Source organism: Taudactylus pleione, unplaced genomic scaffold, assembly GCF_031769625.1.
Source record: "Taudactylus pleione unplaced genomic scaffold, aTauple2 ptg000256l, whole genome shotgun sequence".
NCBI classification, from domain to species: domain Eukaryota; kingdom Metazoa; phylum Chordata; class Amphibia; order Anura; family Myobatrachidae; genus Taudactylus; species Taudactylus pleione.
In genome coordinates, this window is record NW_028284658.1 from 25,622,501 (window position 1) to 25,643,546 (window position 21,046).

Consider the following 21,046-nt stretch of genomic DNA (forward strand, 5'->3'; position numbering starts at 1 on the left):
GTCTGTTGGCTACTGTTGTCACTCAGTGTTGTGTGTTACTTATTATAAATAATAAAGTACTGCTGGCTGGCTATTGTGAAGAGGGATGGAGCTGGGAGCTGTTGCTGACGCTGACCATAGTGGCTGGCTGGCTGGCTACTGTTGTCCATATACATAGGAGTTGGCTGGCTACTGTTGTCCTTGTCCATATAGGGGCTGGCTGTTGTCCTGTCCATATAGGCTGCAGTGGCGTATCTATAATGGGTGCAGTGTGTGCACCGCATACACTGCACCCATATTATTTTAAACTTACCTGTCCGTGGTCTCGCGTTGGGTGTCAGCGCTGCTCAGAACACTGTAAAAATGGCCACCGTGGTAATTTTTCCGGTGTTCTGCGCATACGCAGTAGACTCCGGCCACACTCTAGTGCCCAGAGTCTACTGCGCATGCACAGAACACCGGAAAATGGCCACCGCGGCCATTTTTCCCTCATTCTATGCATGAGCAGTAGACTCCGGGCACACTCTAGTACCCGGAGTCTACTAAGGCAGTGTCAGGGGCTGTCCTGTGGGTTGTACGCTGCCCTTCATCAAAATTATTTTTACAGTGGCTGTCCTGTGTGGTGTAAGCTGCCCTTCATCAAATAAATTTTACAGGGGCTGTCCTGTGGGTTGTACGCTGCCCTCCAGCAAACTAATTTTTACAGGGGTTGTCCTGTGGGTTGTACGCTGCCCTTCATCAAAATAATTTTTACAGGGGCTGTCCTGTGGGTTGTACGCTGCCCTCCAGCAAACTAATTTTTACAGGGGTTTGTCCTGTGGGTTGTACGCTGCCCTTCATCAAAATCATTTTTACAGGGGCTGTCCTGTGGGTTGTACGCTGCCCTTCATCAAAATTATTTTTACAGGGGCTGTCCTGTGGGTTGTACGCTGCCCTTCATCAAAATCATTTTTACAGGGGCTGTCCTGTGGGTTGTACGCTGCCCTTCATCAAAATTATTTTTACAGGGGCTGTCCTGTGGGTTGTACGCTGCCCTCCAGCAACCTAATTTTTACAGGGGTTGTACACTGCCCTTCATCAAAATCATTTTTACAGGGGCTGTCCTGTGGGTTGTACGCTGCCCTTCATCAAAATTATTTTTACAGGGGCTGTCCTGTGTGGTGTAAGCTGCCCTTCATCAAATTCATTTTTACAGGGGTTATTCACTCCATAAAAATAATGCACTCCATAAAAATAATGGAGGATAACAATTTGGAGGACAAAATAGGGAAAGTTCAAGAACCACTTCCTCCTAGTGCTGAAGCTGCTGCTACTAGTCATTACCTAGATGATGAAATGCTATCAACGTCATCTGCCAAGGCCGATGCCCAATGTCATAATGGAGGGTATGTAAAGTCCAAAAGCCTCAGTTCAGTAAAATTACCCCAAAAAATAAATTTAAATCGTCTGAGGAGAAACGTAAACTTGCCAGTATGCCATTTACAACACGGAGTGGCAAGGAACGGCTAAGGCCCTGGCCTATGTTAATTACTAGTGGTTCAGCTTCACATGAAGATGGAAGCCTTCCTCCTCCTGCTAGAAAAATGAAAAGATTTAAGCTGGCAAAAGCACAGCAAAGAAATGTGCGTTCTAAGAAGATATCACAAATCCCCAAGGAGAGTCCAAGTGTGGCTGTGGTTGCGATGCCTGACCTTCCCAGCACTGGACAGGAAAAGGTGGCTCTTTCCACCATTTGCACACCCTCTGCAAGTGCTGGAAGGAGCACCCACAGTCCAATTGCTGATCTTGAAATTGAAGATGTCACTGTTGAAGTGCAACAGGATGAGGATATTGGAGTAGCTGGGGCTGAGGAGGAAGTTGACCAGGATGATTCTGATGGTGATGTGGTTTGTTTAAATCAGGCACCGGGGGAGACAGTTGTTGTTCGTGGGATGAAAAAGCCAATCCTCATGCCTGGGCAGTGTATTAAGTAGGGGTAAGGATGTTAACTACCTAGGAACATCCTCCCTTATACTGTATGTCACCTGCAGCGCATTCATAAAAAGTTACTGTCAAGTTCAGAAACTGTGGCTAAGACCGTAAGCAGTCCAGGGATACCTAAATCCCTTTGTCCTGTTGTATCCAAGCACCTGCAAACCACACCGTCAACTCCCTCCTCATCAACTTCCGCCCTCAATCAGGATCGGAAGTAGTCCTGCAGGCCATGTCATTGGCATGACTGACTCCTCTCCTATCCGGGATTCCTCCGGAGGATCCTGCATTGCTACGCCTACTGCTGCTGCTGGGAGTCGTTCATCATCCCAGAGAGGAAGTTGGAACACCACTACTTCTTTTACTAAGCAGTCCTCAGCAAGAAGGATGAAGTACGACATCAGTCATCCTGTTGCAAAGCAGATAACTGAGGCCTTGACAGCTATGTTGGTGTTAGACGTGCATCCAGTATCCGCCATTAGTGCAGTGGGATTTAGACAATTGATGGAGGTAGTGTGTCCCCGGTACCAAATCCCGTCTAGATTCCACTTCACTAGGCAGGCGATACCGAGAATGTACAGAAACATCAGAAAAAGTGTCCTCAGTGTCCTAAAAAATGCGGTTGTACCCAATGTCCACTTAACCACAGACATGTGGACAAGTGGAACAGGGCAGACTAAGAACTATATGACTGTGACAGCCCATTGGGTAGATGTATCACCTTATGCAGCAACAACAGCAGCGTCACAAGTAGCAGCATCTCAGAAATGCCAGCTCGTTCCAAGGCGAGCTACGCTGTGTATCACCAGTTTCAGTAAGAGGCACACTGCCGACAACCTCTTGGAGAAACTGAGGGAAATCATTGCCCAATGGCTTACCCCACTTAGACTCTCCTGGGGATTTGTGATATCTGACAACGCCACCAATATTGTGCGGGCAATAGATCTGGGCAAATTACGTCCCATGTTTTGCTCACACAATAAATTTGGTAGTGCATAATTTTTGAAAAACGACAGGGGCATGCAGGAGACGCTTTGGGTCACATGAAAAATTTTGGGCCACTTTCGCCGTTCAGTGACTGCATGCCGAACACTGGAGCACCAGCAAACACTCTTGAACCTGCCCTGCCATCACCTGAAGCAAGAGGTTGTAATGCGGTGGAACTCAACCCTATATGCTTCAGAGGATGGAGGAGCGGCAAAAGGCCATTCAAGCCTATACATCCACCTATGACATAGGCAAAGGAAGGGGTATGCACCTGACTCAAGCACAGTGGAGAATGATTTCTATGTTGTGCAAGGTTCTCCAGCCCTTCGAACTTTCCACACATGAAGTCAGTTCACACACTGCCAGCTTGAGTCAGGTCATTTCCCTCATCAGACTTTTGCAGAAGCAGCTGGAGAAAGTGAAGGAGGAGCTAAGACGGAGCGATTCCGCTCAGTATGTGGGACTTGTGGATGAAGCCCTTCATTTGCTTTGCCAGGATTGGAGGGTGGTCAATCTGTTGAAATCAGACCACTACATTTTGGCCACTATGCTCGATCCTAGGTTTAAAGCCTACGTGGTGTCTCTCTTTCCGGCGGACACAAGCCTGCAGAGGTGCAAAGACCCGCTGGGGAAAACACTGTCAGCTGAAGCGGAACGTAACACAGCAACAGCTCCTTCATTTTCTCCAGCAACTGGGGCTGCCAGAAAACAACTCAGATATCCTAACCAACCCGCTGGTGGTGATGCAGGGCAGGCAGGACCAAGTTTGGACATCTGGTCTGAACTGAAGGACCTGCCAACAATTTCTGACATGTCTACTGTCACTGCATATGATGCTGTCACCATTGAAAGAATGGTGGAGGATGACATCGGTAACAGCATCCAAGTAGGCATGTCAGACAGTCCGTACCTGTACTGCCAGGAAAAAGAGGAAATTTGGAGGCCCCTGTACAAACTGGCTCTATTTTATCTAAGTTGCCCCCTCCAGTGTGTACTCCGAAAGAGTTTTTAGTGCAGCCGGGAACCTTGTCAGCGAAAGGCGTAGGAGGTTGCTTCCACAAAATGTGGAGAAGATGATGTTCATTAAAATTAATTATCAAATTCTTCCGGGAAGACCAGCCTCCAAAAAGTACAGAGAGACCTGTGGTGGTGAATTCCAGCAGGGACGAATTAATACTCTGTGAGGATGAGGATGTATACAACACTGAAGAGGGTGAGGAATCGGTGGATGAGGATGACATCCTGCCTCTGTAGAGCCAGTTTGTGCAGGGACAGATTAATTGCCATTTTGTTTTGTGGGGTCCAAATGAACCAATCATTTCAGCCACAGTCATGTGGCAGACCCTGGCGCTGAAATGATTGGTTTGTTAAGGTGTGCATGTCCTGTTTTTAAAACATAAGGGTGGGTGGGAGGGCCCAATAGTCAATTCCATCTTGCAGCTCTTTTTTTTTTCTTTGCATTATGTACTCTTTGGGTCCTAGTTTTTAAAACTGCCATCCTGTCTGCCACTGCAGTACCACTCCTAGATGGGCCACGTGTTTGTGCCGCCCACTTGTGTCGCTTAGCATAGTCATCCAGCTACCTCGGTGCAACCTTTTGGCCTAAAAACAATATTGTGAGGTGTTCAGAATAGACTGGAAATGAGTCGAAATGAATGTTATTGAGGTTAATAATAGCGTAAGAACACAAAAAAAAAATTCGGTGATTTTAGATGTTTTTATGCTTTTTTCCAAAAAAAATACAGATCCAAAACCAAAACCCGGAAAGGGTGGTTTTGGCAAAACCAATCCAGATCCAAAACACGAAGAAAGATCCAGATCCAAAACACAAAACACGAAAAGTGGCCGGTGCACACCCCTAGTAAGAACTAATGCAAATGATTTATTTCAGTTTATACAGTTTGTCTAATCTGAACAATAGGAGCAGGAAACAGAAACTGTATAAATAAAATAAACTTTGCAGCGTGATATTTTCCAAATAACCATAATTTTAGTTTATAGGAGAAATTATATATACGAAAACTTTGTAAACCATTGTATCAAAACACAAAAAGTAGTGACTCAGTGATTTACAACTTTGCACAGTTTCAAAACCTTGACTGTCATACTAGCTTTCTGTATTACTATAATATCAGGAGGATGTCATTTTTTCTGATTTCTTTTGTTTCAGTATTGACCTCAATTTTCTACAGTTGACTGTCTATACTTGTACATTTTTGTGCAGAGATTTCATACAATACTACAAACCCTTATACTGATTTACATTGTACTGTATATCACTGCAGGTTCTTAGTATACACTCATTGCATGACTGCAAGAGTTATTTATACTTTACAAATCCCCATACACAGGGCTATTTTTCTGGAAAAGTAGGTTCAGGAACTGTGGGTGGAGCCTATAGGGGTGGAGCTATAGAAAATCAAATCTAGAGTATTTAGAGAAGAATTCACTCAAAAGTGCCTTTAAAATCAAACTTATCTTATGGAAAATGCATTTTGGCCCAGGACATTACGTTAATGAGAGGTTCAGGAACTGAGCTCCTGCTTGTTCCTGCTGAAAAATAGCACTAACCATACATGATCAGTGTGTTTCAGCCTGTCCAAAAACCAATACACTGCATACAGCTTAGGGCAAACAGGCAAACTGCCTAATAAAATTTGTTGGAAAACATCCAGTTTTAACATCTATATTACATTCTAGCGCAGTCTACTTATCATTGGGACGGTTTTTTCAGCCCCAGATGCCAACCCAATGTTAAGTAGAGGTGGGCTCCTTCTGGTACTCATGTGCAGTGGATATCAGGACTAAAATGTCCAAACGGGTGTGGTATAAGAAATAGACAGTAATTAGATAGACACCAGATGTTAGACAGTCAATAGTTAGACAGGGATAAAAGTCAGACACACTAAAGTTAGACATCTAAAAAGGTCGACAGGTACAAAAGGTCAACAGGGTCAAAAGTTCGACATGAAAATGGTCGACACAAAACTGGTCGACAGTTTCTTTGCTTGTTTTTTAGCCCTAATCGTCACCCTAACCCTCCCCTTGGTGTCTAACCCTCCCTCCTGGTGCCTAACCCCAATCGTCTGGGTAAGTGCCTAATCCTAACCCTTCAGTAAGTGCCTAACCCTAACCCTAAAAAAATAAAAATAAATTGTCGACCATTTTCGTGTCGAACTATTGACCTTGTCGACCTTTTGTACCTGTCGATCTTTTTACATGTCTAACTTTAGTGTGTATGACTTTTATCCCTGTCTACCTATTGACTGTCTAACATCTAGACATTGCCTATAATAAAATAATAGAAAGTGCCCACTTGACAAAATAAAAAGGTCATTTTTGGTAGCGTTGTTACTAATATATATACACTGTGCCCATTGCATTGCCAGACTGCGCATGCACAGGTATGGAAACAAGGGGAATGGCGGGTGCACTGGCAAGCCTACATTATGTTATGATGTGTGATGTAAGCAGATGGAGTAGTTAAAGAAGCTGGTCACTGCGGCAATATGGCTACTGCGGCAGCCACACCTAACTAAGAAGTGGACAGAGTTTGCGGATTGCGCTGGATGGCGTCTAAACTGTATGGTTCACGGCTGAAGACTTTGTGTGCATCTTCTACTGGATCCACTGGCACTGTGGTAAGCACACACAATGTTCACCTGGCAAACATAGTCATTGTCATTTTTTCCAATAATTAATACATATGAGCATGAAACTTTTTCATATGAGAGAAACAATTGGAGAACTATTGTAAAACCACACTACAACATTATTACATTACAAAAGGCTTCCTGTATTTCTATTGCTGCAATTAATCAAATAATGAACCCACTTAATCAGTAACTAACTTATCACTCACAAAAAAATTATATAAAAGTGCTCTGAAGCTAAAATCCTCACTTTCAGGAACATCTTTTGCAAATGCTAACTTGATTGACTGCAGGCTTAAGACCTGCTAAATGTAGATTGGTAGATGCTTCTAACTTAAATGGATGCCATGGATTTTATATTAGTTATGACCCATGACTGTGTTGCATTCATTAACCTTCACTGATCTCCCTGAAATTTGTTTTCAAATGTGGGTAAGTATGCTTTAGGGGATGCAGTTGAAATACCGGTGTGCGTGATACCGGTGCTCAGAATGCTGGCACCGGAAGCACCGACACCAGTCAGTATCCCGGCACCGGCATCCCGACACCAGTCAGAATCCCGTCACTGGCATCCTGACCGTAAGTAGTGGGGTTGGGGGGCTGGTTAGGCTTAGGCAATATTAGGTAAGGGCTAGGGCTAGGTACTAGGGGGTGAGGTTAGGTTTAGACACTAGTGGTGGAGGTTAGGTTTAGGGTGCGGGGAGAGAGGATTAGTGGTAGGGGATAGGATACTTACCCGACAGTTGTCAGTATACTAACCCTGTTGGGATGCCGGCATCTGAATTCTAACCACCGGGATCCCGAGCGACGGCGTCCTGTAACCAATCCTGCCTTAGATCTACAACTGCAAATATGGAGACTCTATTTAGTCATTGTAAACCTGGAAGTTCATGAAATGTACAATACAATCCTTTATATCTTCACACGAAAACACATCACTGTAGAGGATATATAATTTTATATATATATATATATATATATATATATATATATATGCAAAAAATCTTTGCGGTCCGGCACTCCTCCTGTGGACAACTGGCTCCGGTGCCCTCAGCAATAGGTGAATTTGAAGTAGAACAATGAGACAGCGGCACTCAGAGGCTGGTTTTCAAATAAATATATTGAACAGTGGCCCTCATTCAGAGCCGTTCGCTATTTGCGGTCGTTCGTTCAAAAACAAGGGGTGGCTATTCAAATGATCCGTTCGCACATTGCAGTCTGTTCACACCTCTAAGTCTGAACGAGCGAATAAAACATACGCTCGTTTATTTTATAAAAACGCCCCCTGGCCGCTCGCACCATACGTCATGTCCGCTATTTATTAGATTAATCGAGTACATCGTACAGCGTATGAACTGCTCGCTATTCTTGTGGTTGGTTTTTTCAACCGCTATTTTGCGAGCAGTTCTGAGTTTAAAAAAACCAAGTGACGTGGTCAATGACGCTGCTGGATTAATTATGCACACCCTTAAAACGCCCGTTTTGACCTTTAAGCACGCCTGCGTTCGAATTCCACTCCCCCGTTTTCAAGCACCTTCCCCTGTTACCACCCACATACGCCTCATTCTGTCACTCAAAATAGCAGGCACTCGCTATATAGCGTACAAACGATTTTCGGCCGCACTGACTGGTTCGCGCATGCGTACTAAAAACCGTACGCATGCGCAGATGTGCGAACATCGCTCGGAACGAGCGTACTGCCGCTAACGAGCGGCTCTGAATGAGGGCCAGTGTCTTATATATATGTGTATATAGATATTTTTTTATATATATATATATATATATATATAAAAAACTCACAGTCCAGGTGTCCGGCACTCAAACCAAATGAAAACAGCAGCCCGGGTGCCTGTCCTGCTGCACAGGCAGTAAATGTATAGAAAAATGCTCATTGGCACTCCGGAGTAAAAATAAAATAATCACACCACTTCTGTGGGTTGTCAACGTTTCAGAGGTTGGCCCTCTTTTATCAAGACATGTGATATCCGGAGTGCCATCCAGCATTTATATATATATATATATATATATATATATATATATATATATAAAAATCCCCGGTGGGCCCCAAAGGTAGTGGAGCCCACCAGAGATTTCCCCTGGACCCCCATTTGGTCCAGTCTGACCCTGTGTAAAACTGGATATAAAACCAGAGGATGATCGCAAAATAGTGTAACAAGCCTTGGGGATCAATTATAAGAAGAATTGCTGAATGATTATCTGGCAAAGTACTGTAGATGCTAGCCACAATCTTCTAAGTCCATACTGTATGCCTTCTAAGGTTAATATTAAACATTTAACTCAACTCCCTATCAGTTTTAAATAGTCATTACTAATAATTTCTACATCTCTCTCTCTCTCTGTCTCTCTCTCTCTCTCTCTCTGTCTCTCTCTCTCTCTCTCTCTCTCTCTCTCTCTCTCTCTCTCTCTCTCTCTCTGTCTCTCTCTCTCTCTTAGTGGTGTTTGAAACTTTGAACTGATAGAGACTGTGCACAGTGCAGTAATTCTGTTTATGATAAGAAAGAGGATGGACTAAATCTCGTAGAAGTACAACACAAAGCTGTTGAGGTTGTATGTCTGCATCATCATAAGCCATTTCCTATGGGTATAGGCTGTATAAAATGAAGAAGGTTTGTAGAAACATGGGTATTGCTAACTGACAGCTTGAGGAAGACTGTCAAACTCTACATCTCACTTTCATCCTTCACAATGGGACCTAACCAGCTATACGAGCAGGTAAGAACTAATGCAAATGATTTATTTCAGCCTATACAGCTTGTCTAATCTAAACTATAGGAGCAGGAAATAGAAAATGCATAAAATAAAATAAACACTGCAGGTTGAAAATTTACCAAATAAGCATCATTTTAGTTTATAGGAAAAATTATATAACAAAAACTTTGTCAAAAAAAGCTAAAAAAAAACCCATTGTATCAAAACAAAAAAAAAATTGACTCAGTGATTTACAACTTTGCAGTTTCAAAACCGTGACTGTCATACTAGCTTTCTGTATTACTTTAATATCAGGAGGGTATCACATTTTTCTGATCTCTTTTGTTTTCAGTTTTGACCTCAATTTTTCAGTCAGCTAACTGACTGTGTATATTTGTACATTTTTGTGCGGAGATTTCATACAAGACTACAAACCGTTATAATGTATATCACTGCAGGTCCTTAGTATACACTCATTACATGACTGCAAGGGTTTTTTTTTCACCATACATGATCAGTGTGTTTCAGCCTGGCAATGTGTGGTGATTTTAAAACCACTACACAGCATACAGCTTAGGGTAAACTGCCTAATAGATTTGCTGGAAAACGCCCAGTTTTACCACCTACACTACATTATAGCGCAGCCTACTTACCATTGGGATGTTATTCTCAGCCCCAAATGCCAACCCAATGCTATGTAGCTTTGGGCTCCTTCTGGTACTCCTGTAGAGTGGATATCAGGACTAAAATGTTCAAACAGTGTTGCTCCCCTTGTTAACGCAATAATATTATCCCCCGGTATATGTTAAAAAAGGTATATGTTAAAAATATATTGTGCACCTATGAATAATAAAAGAACAGATAGTGCCCACTTGACAAAATAAAGAAATTGTTATTGGTGGCATAATTTACTTGTGTGTGTGTGTGTGTGTGTATATATATATATATATATATATATATATATATATATCTATGTGCTGTGGGTGCAATTTTATTAATTGAACAAGGGGGACAAACTTTTAGTGATTGCTTTAGATCTACAATTCCAAGTGTGCCATAATGGTGGAGACTATATTTAATCATTTTAAACCTGGAAGTTCATTAAATGTACAATACAGTGATTTATATATCTTCACACTTACATACGTCACTGTATAATATATAATACACAACTGCAACTACCTATAGTCTTATTGTAGGATGGAAATGAATCAATCACATATATGAGAGCCCCACATCAGAAACTTGAAGAGACACAGCCCCTATGGAAATAAGGTGGCAGCCGCCCTATAGCCATATAGGCTTTGTGGTTTTCTGAGGGCAGTAAGAAATTTGAGATTCAATGTTGTGCAACAAGACTATTAAATTAACTTCAAAGGGTAGTGATTGTGCCAGATACGTTGTCTGACAGTTATTTTTATTAGGGTAACTTCTGGGTCTACTTTATATGGAAAAGCACATTTATGGTACAGCAAATTTCAATTGAATGACAAGATGTACAATTGTTATAAGAAGAATAACCAGTCTGCTCCTTTAAACAGGGTACTTTATTTTTTGGATATCCACCTCCTTATTATGACCTGCCACAACAAGTACCATATACTGTACTGTAGGTGGGTTCCTCAATGCATTGTTGCTTGAAGCCAGCAATTATGGGGCTCAGTTAGAGTTTGCTCATTTGCATACTGAGGGCCTGATTAAGAGGTGGATGCGGTTGTGGCTGTTGCCTGGGCTGCGACTGCATCTTTATGAGAATACTGCAGTATCAGTAACATCATATAGAGACCCCCACTTGCATCGGCGCTAATCCATCTCATCGACTTGTGTCAGCTCTATTCCGACTCTCAGTTTTCAGAGTTTGTTGACTATGCGGCAGCTACATCAGGCTCCTAATGATGATCTTAATGAATAGGCCTCTTAGAGATGTTCTCTCTATTGTACACAGTCGAGTCACATTATTATGATCACCAGCTAATAGCCAGAGTAACCGTTGTGTGCAGCATGGACAGCAGCTAGACGGGCTGGAAGTGACTCAATAAGATGCTGGTAGGTTGGCACAGGTATCTGGAGCTATGCTGACGGCAGTGCATCGCACGGCTGCTGGAGGGTGCGTGGTGGAGCATCTATAGAGCGAACACAATGATCAAGGTGATCCCACAGATGCTCAATTGGGTTCAAGTCAGGGGAAATTAGGGGCCAGGGACTTACATGGAAGTCTTGGTCATGCTCGTCCAACCACTGTCGGACATTTCTAGCCGTGTGACATGTTGCATTGTCTTGCTGGAAGATCCCATTCGCCTCAGGGAAGACAATCAGCATGTATGGGTGTACGTGCTCTGCAAAGATGGATTCATAACCAAATCGGTTGAGTGTGCCTTCCACATTGATGAGTGGGCCCAGAGAATGCCATGAAAACATTCCCTAGACCATAAAGCTGCCACCACCAGCTTGTGATCTTCGAGCAATGGTTGCAGGGTGTTTGTTCTCCGATGTTTCTCGTCTGACACGCCAACGTCCATCCGTTTGATGAAGCAGAAAATGTGACTCATTGGAGAAAGCAGCCCTTCACCAATCAGCGGAGGTCCAAATCCTATACAGGCGTGAAAATTGAAACCTTTTCCACCAATGCACCTTTGTTAACATAGGTGCAGTGATCACCCGTTTGCTTTGAAGCCCCATACGCAGCAGGGTTCGCTGAACTGTCATTTAAGACAAACATCTGGTGGCCCCCAGGTTAATTTTGCTGGTGAGCTGCTCCACTGTAGCGTGTCAGTCGGCCCTCACGCACCTTCGTAGCCAATGTTCACCTCTCACATCAATGGCAAGTCGTGCTCCGCACTTTCCATGTCGGTTATTCGCAATGGTGCCATTTCTCCAGTTCTCCAGTGATGATACACCTTCACCACAGAAACACGCGAACAGTTCACTGCGCTGTTTCAGAAATACTGCCACCCTTCGCCCAAAAGCCAACCATCCCTTTTTGCAACTCAGATAAATCGCCGCTTTTACCCATGACAGCAACGAGTGATATGTGTGCAGATGGCCTATCGCACACCTTATATACCCACCAAGCTAGCGCACGGCAAGTGACGTACTTCATGTGCTATGCGCTGCCAACAGCCAACATCAAATGTAGGAGTCATAACTAAGATGCTATTTGTTTTATATAGCAATATCTAGAGTTTCACCTATTTTATGTTCTCTGGGCCTGATTCAGACCCGCTTGCGAGCACTGAGCACTCGCAAGCGGGTCGATGTTGGCCCAGTGCGCATGCACACAATGGAGCCCGCTCCGTCATGTGCATGCGCGAGACCCGGATAGCGACGGGCAAGTCGTCGCTCCGGGTCACGTACCAAAGGGGGCGTGCTGTCGATGGTGAGTGACAGCACGCCCTCTTTGGTGGGCGTGCCGGGGGCGTGGCTGTCCTGATGGAGGCGGTCCCATGGGGACGCCTACCGTCTGGGGCCGGCCCCACTGACATCACAAGTGATGTCAGTGGGAGTGCTCTCGGCTCTGATAGAGCCGAAAGCACTCCAGGGCTTGCGGCAATGAGACCCTACCACAAGGGTCTCGTCGCAAGCCCGATGGTCGCGATGGTCTTGACCATCGCGACCATCTTCCTGGCCGCTCGCTATAGCTGTGGGTGGTCACCCACAGCTATACGAGCGGTCAGTAGGCCACTCTAAAAATTAAGAAGGACGGCCCTGATTCAGAGAGAGCGCTCTGCCAGAGCGTCCGGCTCTGAATCAGGCCCTCTGTACAGCAGTCACTAAAATGCTCCCTGTATTGTAAAGTGGTCACAAGAATGATCTCTATTGTTTAACAGTCATTAATATGCTCTTGGTATACTACAGTGGTCACTAGAATAATCTCTGCATTGAATCACATGTGGCTGTGTTGTTTTTGCTTATAGCTCTTTGACATAACAATTTTTCATATATTTTGATACTGTAAAAAAAAACCACACGGTGACATTTCTGCTTCATATTGCTGGGGTCATGATTTCAATTCTGACCAGGGCCATATAGGCTTCTTTCTGTGTCTATGTGGGTTTCCTCCAGATGCTCTGGTTTCCTCCCGCACATACTGGCAGGTTAATTGGCTGCTGATGAATATTAACCCTATGATGTGTTGTAGGGAATTCTATTAATCAAGCTTTTTGCAGTTTCTGCAAAATTAAATGAATTGTTGGATCGTGCTAAAAGCCTAATGCAGGAGATTTCACAGAAATTTCTGGCAGAGTGCTAATTAATACGGCAGATCGCAGTCTCCATATTTTTGAATGGGGACTACGTTCTGACACCGCTGCAAAGTGACAATCACTAGTGTAATCGTAGTTATGGAACAAAACACCGGCTTACTATCAGGTACACTACATATACTGGAAGTTTTCACACATCCAAACTTCCACCATCAAAGTCGGTGTTAGAACCTTCTTTTCAGTCTCAAGTATATAAGATCAATTCAGCTCCTGCTTTTAGTTGGTTTTCAAACATATTTTGAATATTTATCAACTTTTGTAGTGGTAATCGGATACATTGTTATTTCACTAAATTGTTATTAACTTACTGTCTACCTGAGACTCTCTGACTGTGTCTGACTGTCCAAATGTTATTGTGGACTTCTTTTTACCGACCGATTACTTTTTTATACTTTATTGTGGGTTTGTCAGCTGATGTTTTTTTAAAAAAATTCTACCACATATGCGCATATGTTCTTCTACATTGAGATTTAATTGTGTTTTATTCATATATTGGTTTTATTTAGGGTGCTTGAAAGACCTGATTTCTCGGTTTACAGAAATAAAGTCACAAGAACAGGTCTTATTAATGTCACATCACCCTATTCTCAATCTGTCACATTTGATAAACAGTAAAGAATATTATTATTTTTTGCATTCTTAAGATGGGTACACACAGCGATATTTTGAACAATTTGACCGATTCCGACATATCGGAAAAACAAATCGTTCAAATCATGCAGTGTGTACCCACTATGTCGGGCGGTGCGTGCTCCCGTGGGGTCATCAGCCACGTCATCAAGTCGGCCCTACATGCAGCTCAACCTGACGATACGGCTGACAAACCTATGCAGCTGGATGCGGCACTGAATCATCTAATGTGTACCAGCCGCCCGATATGTCAGCCATCGGTGAGGGGAGGTCGGCCGTTGGATTTCTGGGTACACACATCGTTTAGTGTGCACCCATCTTTATAACAAAATATATATATATATAAAAAAATATATATATAATATTATGTACTGTAACACAATCAAATATTGTTAGAATGTAAAATAATCTCTGTAAACATATAGGGCCTGATTCTGGGTCGCTGGCAATGTTGATGTTGGATGCAGTTGGGCGATTATTTTTACTGCGCATCTAAGTCCCACTGTGCATGCGCCCATACTCCGTACTCTCAGTGTCACAGTTGCGATTGATATGCACGGTATCAGAAATGTCTTGGGCATTTCTGGGAGGTGACTGAGAGGTGTCTATGTGGATGCACGGAGATGGTCCGTCATATGGGCGTGTTTTAGGAGTGTTGCAGGTGTGTCACTGACAGTGGTTGTGAATTCAGATGCATAATGCCTCACATTGGAGGCCATACAAAAGAATCTGCACCTAGCATAGGGCTGGTGCATGTTTTGATAGTGCTATCGACAGTTGTGTCCAATGACGTTCAAAGTGGGTGTCTCAGCCATTGCACATGCAGACGCACGCTTGTACATCAGGGAGGGGCTTGTAGCAGTATTTGCATAAAGTCGCAGAAGCATTACCAGAAAAATACTCACGGACACTGCAACATGAGACCAACCCCACAATATGCAGCACTGGCCCTGGTCTAGCTGGTGAGAGAGCACCCCATGCATCAATTTGTAAGGGGCACTTTGGCCTCAAGGTCTGATTCAGACCCGCTCACGAGCGCTATGCGCTTGCAAGTGGGTCGATGGTGGCCCAGTGCGCATGCGCGAGACCCGGATAGCGGGTAACCCACAGCTATGCGAGCGTCCAAAAGGCCGCTCCAAATTTAATGGCCCTGATTCAGAGCGTCCGGCCTAAGTGTTAACCAAGATAAAAATCATGCCATTCATCCCGCCTCACTGTCAATGGGGAATGCTATATGTGAAAAACAAATGTACGCATGTTGTACACATGTACATGGTGCACGCATAATTCCTACTATTTATAATTTAATTGCAATACTTTAATCTGTACCTGGTGGGACCAAAGGTCCATCCAAGCTGGAGTTTCAAACACCATATGCTGCTTTCTGACATGTGTATGTCATGCTGACTGCATAACACTTAGGACCGAATTCAATTAGGCTGCAAAAACAGGTTATTGGCGATAATTTATCACCGATGACATCATTTTCGGCATTTTCACTTATCCCCATATTCAATGTCAAAGACTTTTCGCAGGTGCGAAAAGTCGTTGTCAAAAACCGGGGATAACATTTCACCACTGAATAGGTGGCTAAAAAAATGCAGAATTGGGGCTTTGGGGTGCAGAATGTCCCCTAAAAGTAATGTGTGTCAACTTTTTTTTAAAAGAGTTCAATATGACACCCCAAAAACAGTGGTTTCGTTCTGGGGGTGAAAAAAAAATATTGGGGGACAAACTTCTAAACTAGCGAAATCGACTTTGGGGGGGGGGTCCCAAGTATGTGGCAGGCATTTTCTAGAATGTGGGTGGTTACAGCCGGATGGATTTTTTAAGAATTATTAAAGTTCACTTTAGGGACTTCAAAATAGTCACCCATTTTCATGTACCCCAAATTTGAGGGGACTAGTTGTTTTCCAAAAAAAATTACGGTAAATGCTATTCTTCACCACTTCTTTAAAGACGCATAAAAGCACCTGACGCAGCCATTTAAAAACCCCAAATACCTTTTGCAGGCCAATTTGGGGCTACCTATAATGATCCCCCATGTCAGACCATTTTTCCAGGCGGAAGCATAGGTAAGGTTGATGGAAAGGTGATTGTGGTCAGAGAGCAGGAAGGCCATGTTGGAGAAACTTTAGTTCGAGAAAAATTTGAGCATGAGAAATGAAACATTTGCTGAATATTTCACTGAAAACATAAACTGCTCTGTCTAAAATATTCTTCATCAGATCCCTGATAAAGTGATCTTCAGCAGCAATGTTAATGGCCCTCTCTGAACTAAACTGATCTAAATCACTGTTATGAGTACCTACTGTGGTCCTGAGCCTGCGGAACCAACTTGACTAGTACTTCACCTGTAACAACCCCTTTCCTAGAACTACTATCGTTCACTGGTACTTAGGACCTAAATCAGCGCCCTGATTCTACGCCCGTGTTAAACCCTGCTGTTTACCTGGGTTGGATTGCCGGGTCACTCGACCCGGCGATCCAACCCTCTCCCCTTTTACACCAGGGAGCTGCTCGGGTTAACCCTGCAATAACCCGGGTTTTAGCTCCGGAGTAAAAGGGGTATAAAATAGCACTTTTCTCCTAAAGGACTCAAAGTGCTTTACATTTGCCTATACAGCACAAAATACAAAACAAGCTTTACAAGGGACATTAGTAAAATGCTTGGGTGAACAGGTGAGTCTTGAGTCTATTTTTGAAGATCTTTAGAGTGGAGGCCTCTCGAACTGTACGGGGAAGCGGGTTCCATGTAGTGGGAGCCACAAAGCTGAAAGCTCGACCCCCAGACGAATTCCGGGAAATTCTAGGTAATGTTAATAGTCCATCAACAGATCGCAGTAATCGAGTGGACAGTAAGGGATCAGAAGCTGCTTCAGGTTCCTTGGGCCCTGGTCATTTAGGGCTTTGAAAGTCAGTAAGAAAATTTGAATTGTTACATGAACACCTATACATACACTAAGGATAGAAAGAAAAGCAATAAAGTGACATAGCCGAATTTTATTCTTAACACATTTTTTTATTTTGCACATCGTTCACTACAAAATTTTCTCACAATATTTCACTTTTGTCGCCATTTTAAATGATACAATAAAGTTATATTTTAAATAAGTGTGCTGTCAGGATCCGGCCTGGGATCGGCCTTTACTCACCGCTGAACTGGTGTCTTTAGGCTCGGAGGCGTTCAGACGCTAGTGGCTGTGGTGGGTTATGACTTTCATGCATGCGTCCTGACTCCTGTGTTAGCAGGCATGGACCCAGCCTTGTTGGTTCATCTCACCTGATCAGTCTCCTCCAATGGCAGCCCTTCCAGTCTCCCAGCTGTTTTCATGATCCAATGACCAGCTGCCATGGGATATTTAGGTCCGACTCCTGCAACCGGAAGTTGCTGTTCAACATCGCTTTAAGACTGCACGTAGTCTTTCCCTGTGACGAGGCCGTATTGCTTTCCTCAGTGTTCCTGGTTTCCTGTGTGTCTTAAACCATACTCTGTGTATTCAGTCCCTGTGTTCCGTATAAGTTCCTGGCTTCCTGTGTATCTCCAGCCACACCTCTGTTTATTCAGTCCCCGCATTCGGTACAAGTTTATCCTGTGTGTCTCAAGTCACCCCACTGTGTATCCTTGCCAGTCCTCTGCTGGTGCAGCCAGAGTCGCACCTTTGTGTACAAAATACACACTGTGTACACTTTCAAGTCATCTTCCAGTGCGTCCGGAGTCGCACCTTTGTGAACAAAATACACACCATAGTGTACGAAGTATGCACCATTGTGTACTTTATCCCTGTGATGCAGTACGAGTTCATCTTGAGTGTCTCTAGTCGCACCTCTGTGTATTCAGACCGTGATACGTACAAGTTCACTACGAGTGTCTCAAGTCGCACCTCTGTCTATCCAGTCTCCAACTTCACCCATGTGTACTTCATTCCTGTGTCCAGTACAAGTCCCGTCTACACCTCCAGTGAACCCCCAAGTGGAATCTTTGTGTACTTCATTCCTGTATTCAGTACAAGTTCCGTCTACCCCTCCAGTGCGCTCCAAGTGGCATCTTTGTGTACCTTGTTCCTGTCCCAGTATAATTTCATCCCTGCATTCAGTACGTCTCCGGAACATCTTACTGTATTCTTAGTGTTCCCTGTGTTAGTTATTTTATATGTATATATTTCAGTCTTCTGTCACTCCCAGGTACCTGTCCAGAGGGCCATGACCTGCTCACTTGGTGCAGGGTAAAACCAAATCCCGATTGGAGGGGCCACTGGAGAAAACCACCAAGTGAGTTAGAGTCCGCGCCTCTGGGTATATCCAGTCAAACCTGGGTTTGGACGCAACTAGGAGACTTAGTCTATCATCCCTTGTCTTTTCCTCAATTATCCTAACCCCCCCCCACCATTTCTTAACCAAATCAGAGGTTTTCCAGTGCCCGGTTGTGACATGCGCCTTCTAAGGACAACATCTTTTTTTCCTCTCCAAGCTTCCAATAGACTGAGATATCTGGTGTGCAATAAATGAAAACCACACAAAGCTGGGTAGGAGAGAACAGTCATAGTATGTTCTTCAAAAGGAAGAGAAAGAGGATGAGGGTTCCGCGGTATAACTCAGAAGAAGATGTGGGAAGAAAGCTGAGTGAACAGTTCACCATCTGCCTGTCTCCAATTCTGGCAATGTGACTCATACACCAAAGTCCCAGGTCTGAACTGGTATTTGGAACATGTTTCCAACCCAGATCAGACCTGGGACAGAGACTTACCGACTGCAGCGCCAACCCGGGGTATGGCCGGTCGGCACCTTTCACACCGGAGATGGGTCTGCATTGACCTGGCTTTTACGGCATTGCAGTAGACGCTTGGAGATTATGTAATCTCCAAGCACCACTGAAGCCGGCCAATCGGGTAGCATACGATCATCGTGACCCAGATAGCGCTGTTTACACTGCAGAGAGACATGGGAATGACCTGTGGTCAACCCTGCAAACTACCCGAGTTGGATCCCCGGGCCTTGGACCCGAGTGGATCCATTTACACTGACAAAAATCCCGGGTTGATGCGCGTTGACGTGCAAAAACCTGGGATTTTTAAGTCGGTGTAACAGGGGTATGAGGTAAGACTCCTAGAGCAAGAGAGCTACCCTTGAAAAAAAAAATAGAAACATATATAGGAAATAGTGAGGTGACCAGCAATGTTAGATTGAATCAGGCATGCATGTTAGCACCAAGGGGACTTGTTGTATTATAATAGACAGTGAGTCAGATAAAAGACCATACCGGGCAAATTAAATAAGTGAAATGAGAAATTAGTGAATAAACAGCAAACAATGGACTAGTATCATGTAAGAGACATTACTAATACAATAGTAGAAACATATAGACTATAGTAAATCCATTGAAATAAGAAACTAACAGTGGATCAATCAATTAAGCTGCATATACACACACAATTTAGTAAATTAACGATTTTAGTAAACGATTTTCGTTTAATTTTTTCAAGGGAAAAAATGAATGAAAATCGTTTACTAAAATCGTTCATTTACTAAATGTAATGAACGATTTTTTTGAACTACAAACGATTTTTGCATATTAACTTACTGAAAATCGTTGAGTTGGCCAGTCTGACTGAACTACAAACTACAAACGTGAAAGCACACGAACGATAATCGTTCATCGTTTTCACTTAGAAAGTGAACGATTTTTTCAACGATAGAACGATAAACGATATCGTTCAAAAAATCGTTGTGCGTGTATGCACCTTTAGTATTGACTGAGGATTTAAAGAGCAACAATGAATAGTCAGCAAGTGAAGTGAATCCTATTTTCAGTGTTAAATGTGGAATGGAATAACAAGGTGTCTTGTATTGTAACAGTTATAACCACTGAGAGATATAGACACGTTCAAATAGTTAAATGTGATACAAATCAGGTGAATAAACACAAAATAGTGTAATGCCAAATTAATTTGCAAATATGTAGGAGCAGGGAAATGCTTGGGAGATAAATGTGGTTAGCTAGGAGTGGAATTACTAAGCATAGGGTTAGCCATTGTTTACAAATTGATGGGCATTGCTGGCGGTTTGGAATGGCTAAATACAATATTTACCATGCATCAGTTTTGACATTGTTTTGAAAACCGCCTCGGATGCTCATCAGTTTATTTTTAATGAAAGCTGCTGACAAGTGGCGCTGCAAACACGTTGAAAAGAAAATGACAGACAGTTCCTGCTTCACCCCTATTGGTTTTCCTATCAAACATGCTATTTTGACAACACAATCACCTTATAAAAGGCCCCAAGCCATCAATTTGCTTAGCAAGTGTGAAGTGAAGTTAATAGTGTTCAGAGACTTCACAATGGGTGGTGATACCCCGTGCGACACCTACCTGCCCCTCCCGTGCACTGTAGGGGGTGTGGCCTCATACCCAGGAGGTCATGCCCCCTCTTGTTCCTCATCACACTAGGAGACTTGCCCAGTGCTTCAGGAGCTGCTGGGAAGACCCCAGCCTTTCTCAGCATGGATGACACCCGCATGCGCACGTCATCCATCACAGCTGTATCACTGTTCGGTGACACCATCTGAGGGAGTGACACCATATAACAGAGCAGCTCTGCTATTTTGGTATCACCCCCTCGGATGGTGTCACCCAGTGCGGCCAGCACCCCGTTAGTGACGCCACTGGTAGTGTTGGAGTTTTGTGTATTTTTTGGAAATAAGTTAATACTTGCTGAGTGGAGCTGTAAGTTGTCTTGTCCTACTTAGGGGCATATTCAATTTGAAGCGAGAAGTCCGTTGCCAGACTTTTCGCCGTCATCGGAGGTTTTGCAGTTGAAAAGTTATCGCGCTCGTCCCCACTTATCCCCGTATACAAT

At 43.6% G+C, this 21,046-nt stretch overlaps 1 protein-coding gene across 1 annotated transcript in view; it reads left to right on the plus strand.

Annotated features, from left to right (window-relative positions):
• CCR10 (C-C motif chemokine receptor 10) overlaps positions 1 to 21,046 on the plus strand; it is a 46,932-nt gene that overhangs the window by 17,472 nt on the left and 8,414 nt on the right. Inside the window, exons 2-3 of the mRNA XM_088480858.1 lie at positions 16,907 to 17,004; positions 18,033 to 18,287. Coding sequence (XP_088336984.1) covers positions 16,907 to 17,004; positions 18,033 to 18,287 — 353 coding nt within the window. The remainder of the gene's footprint in view (positions 1 to 16,906; positions 17,005 to 18,032; positions 18,288 to 21,046) is intronic.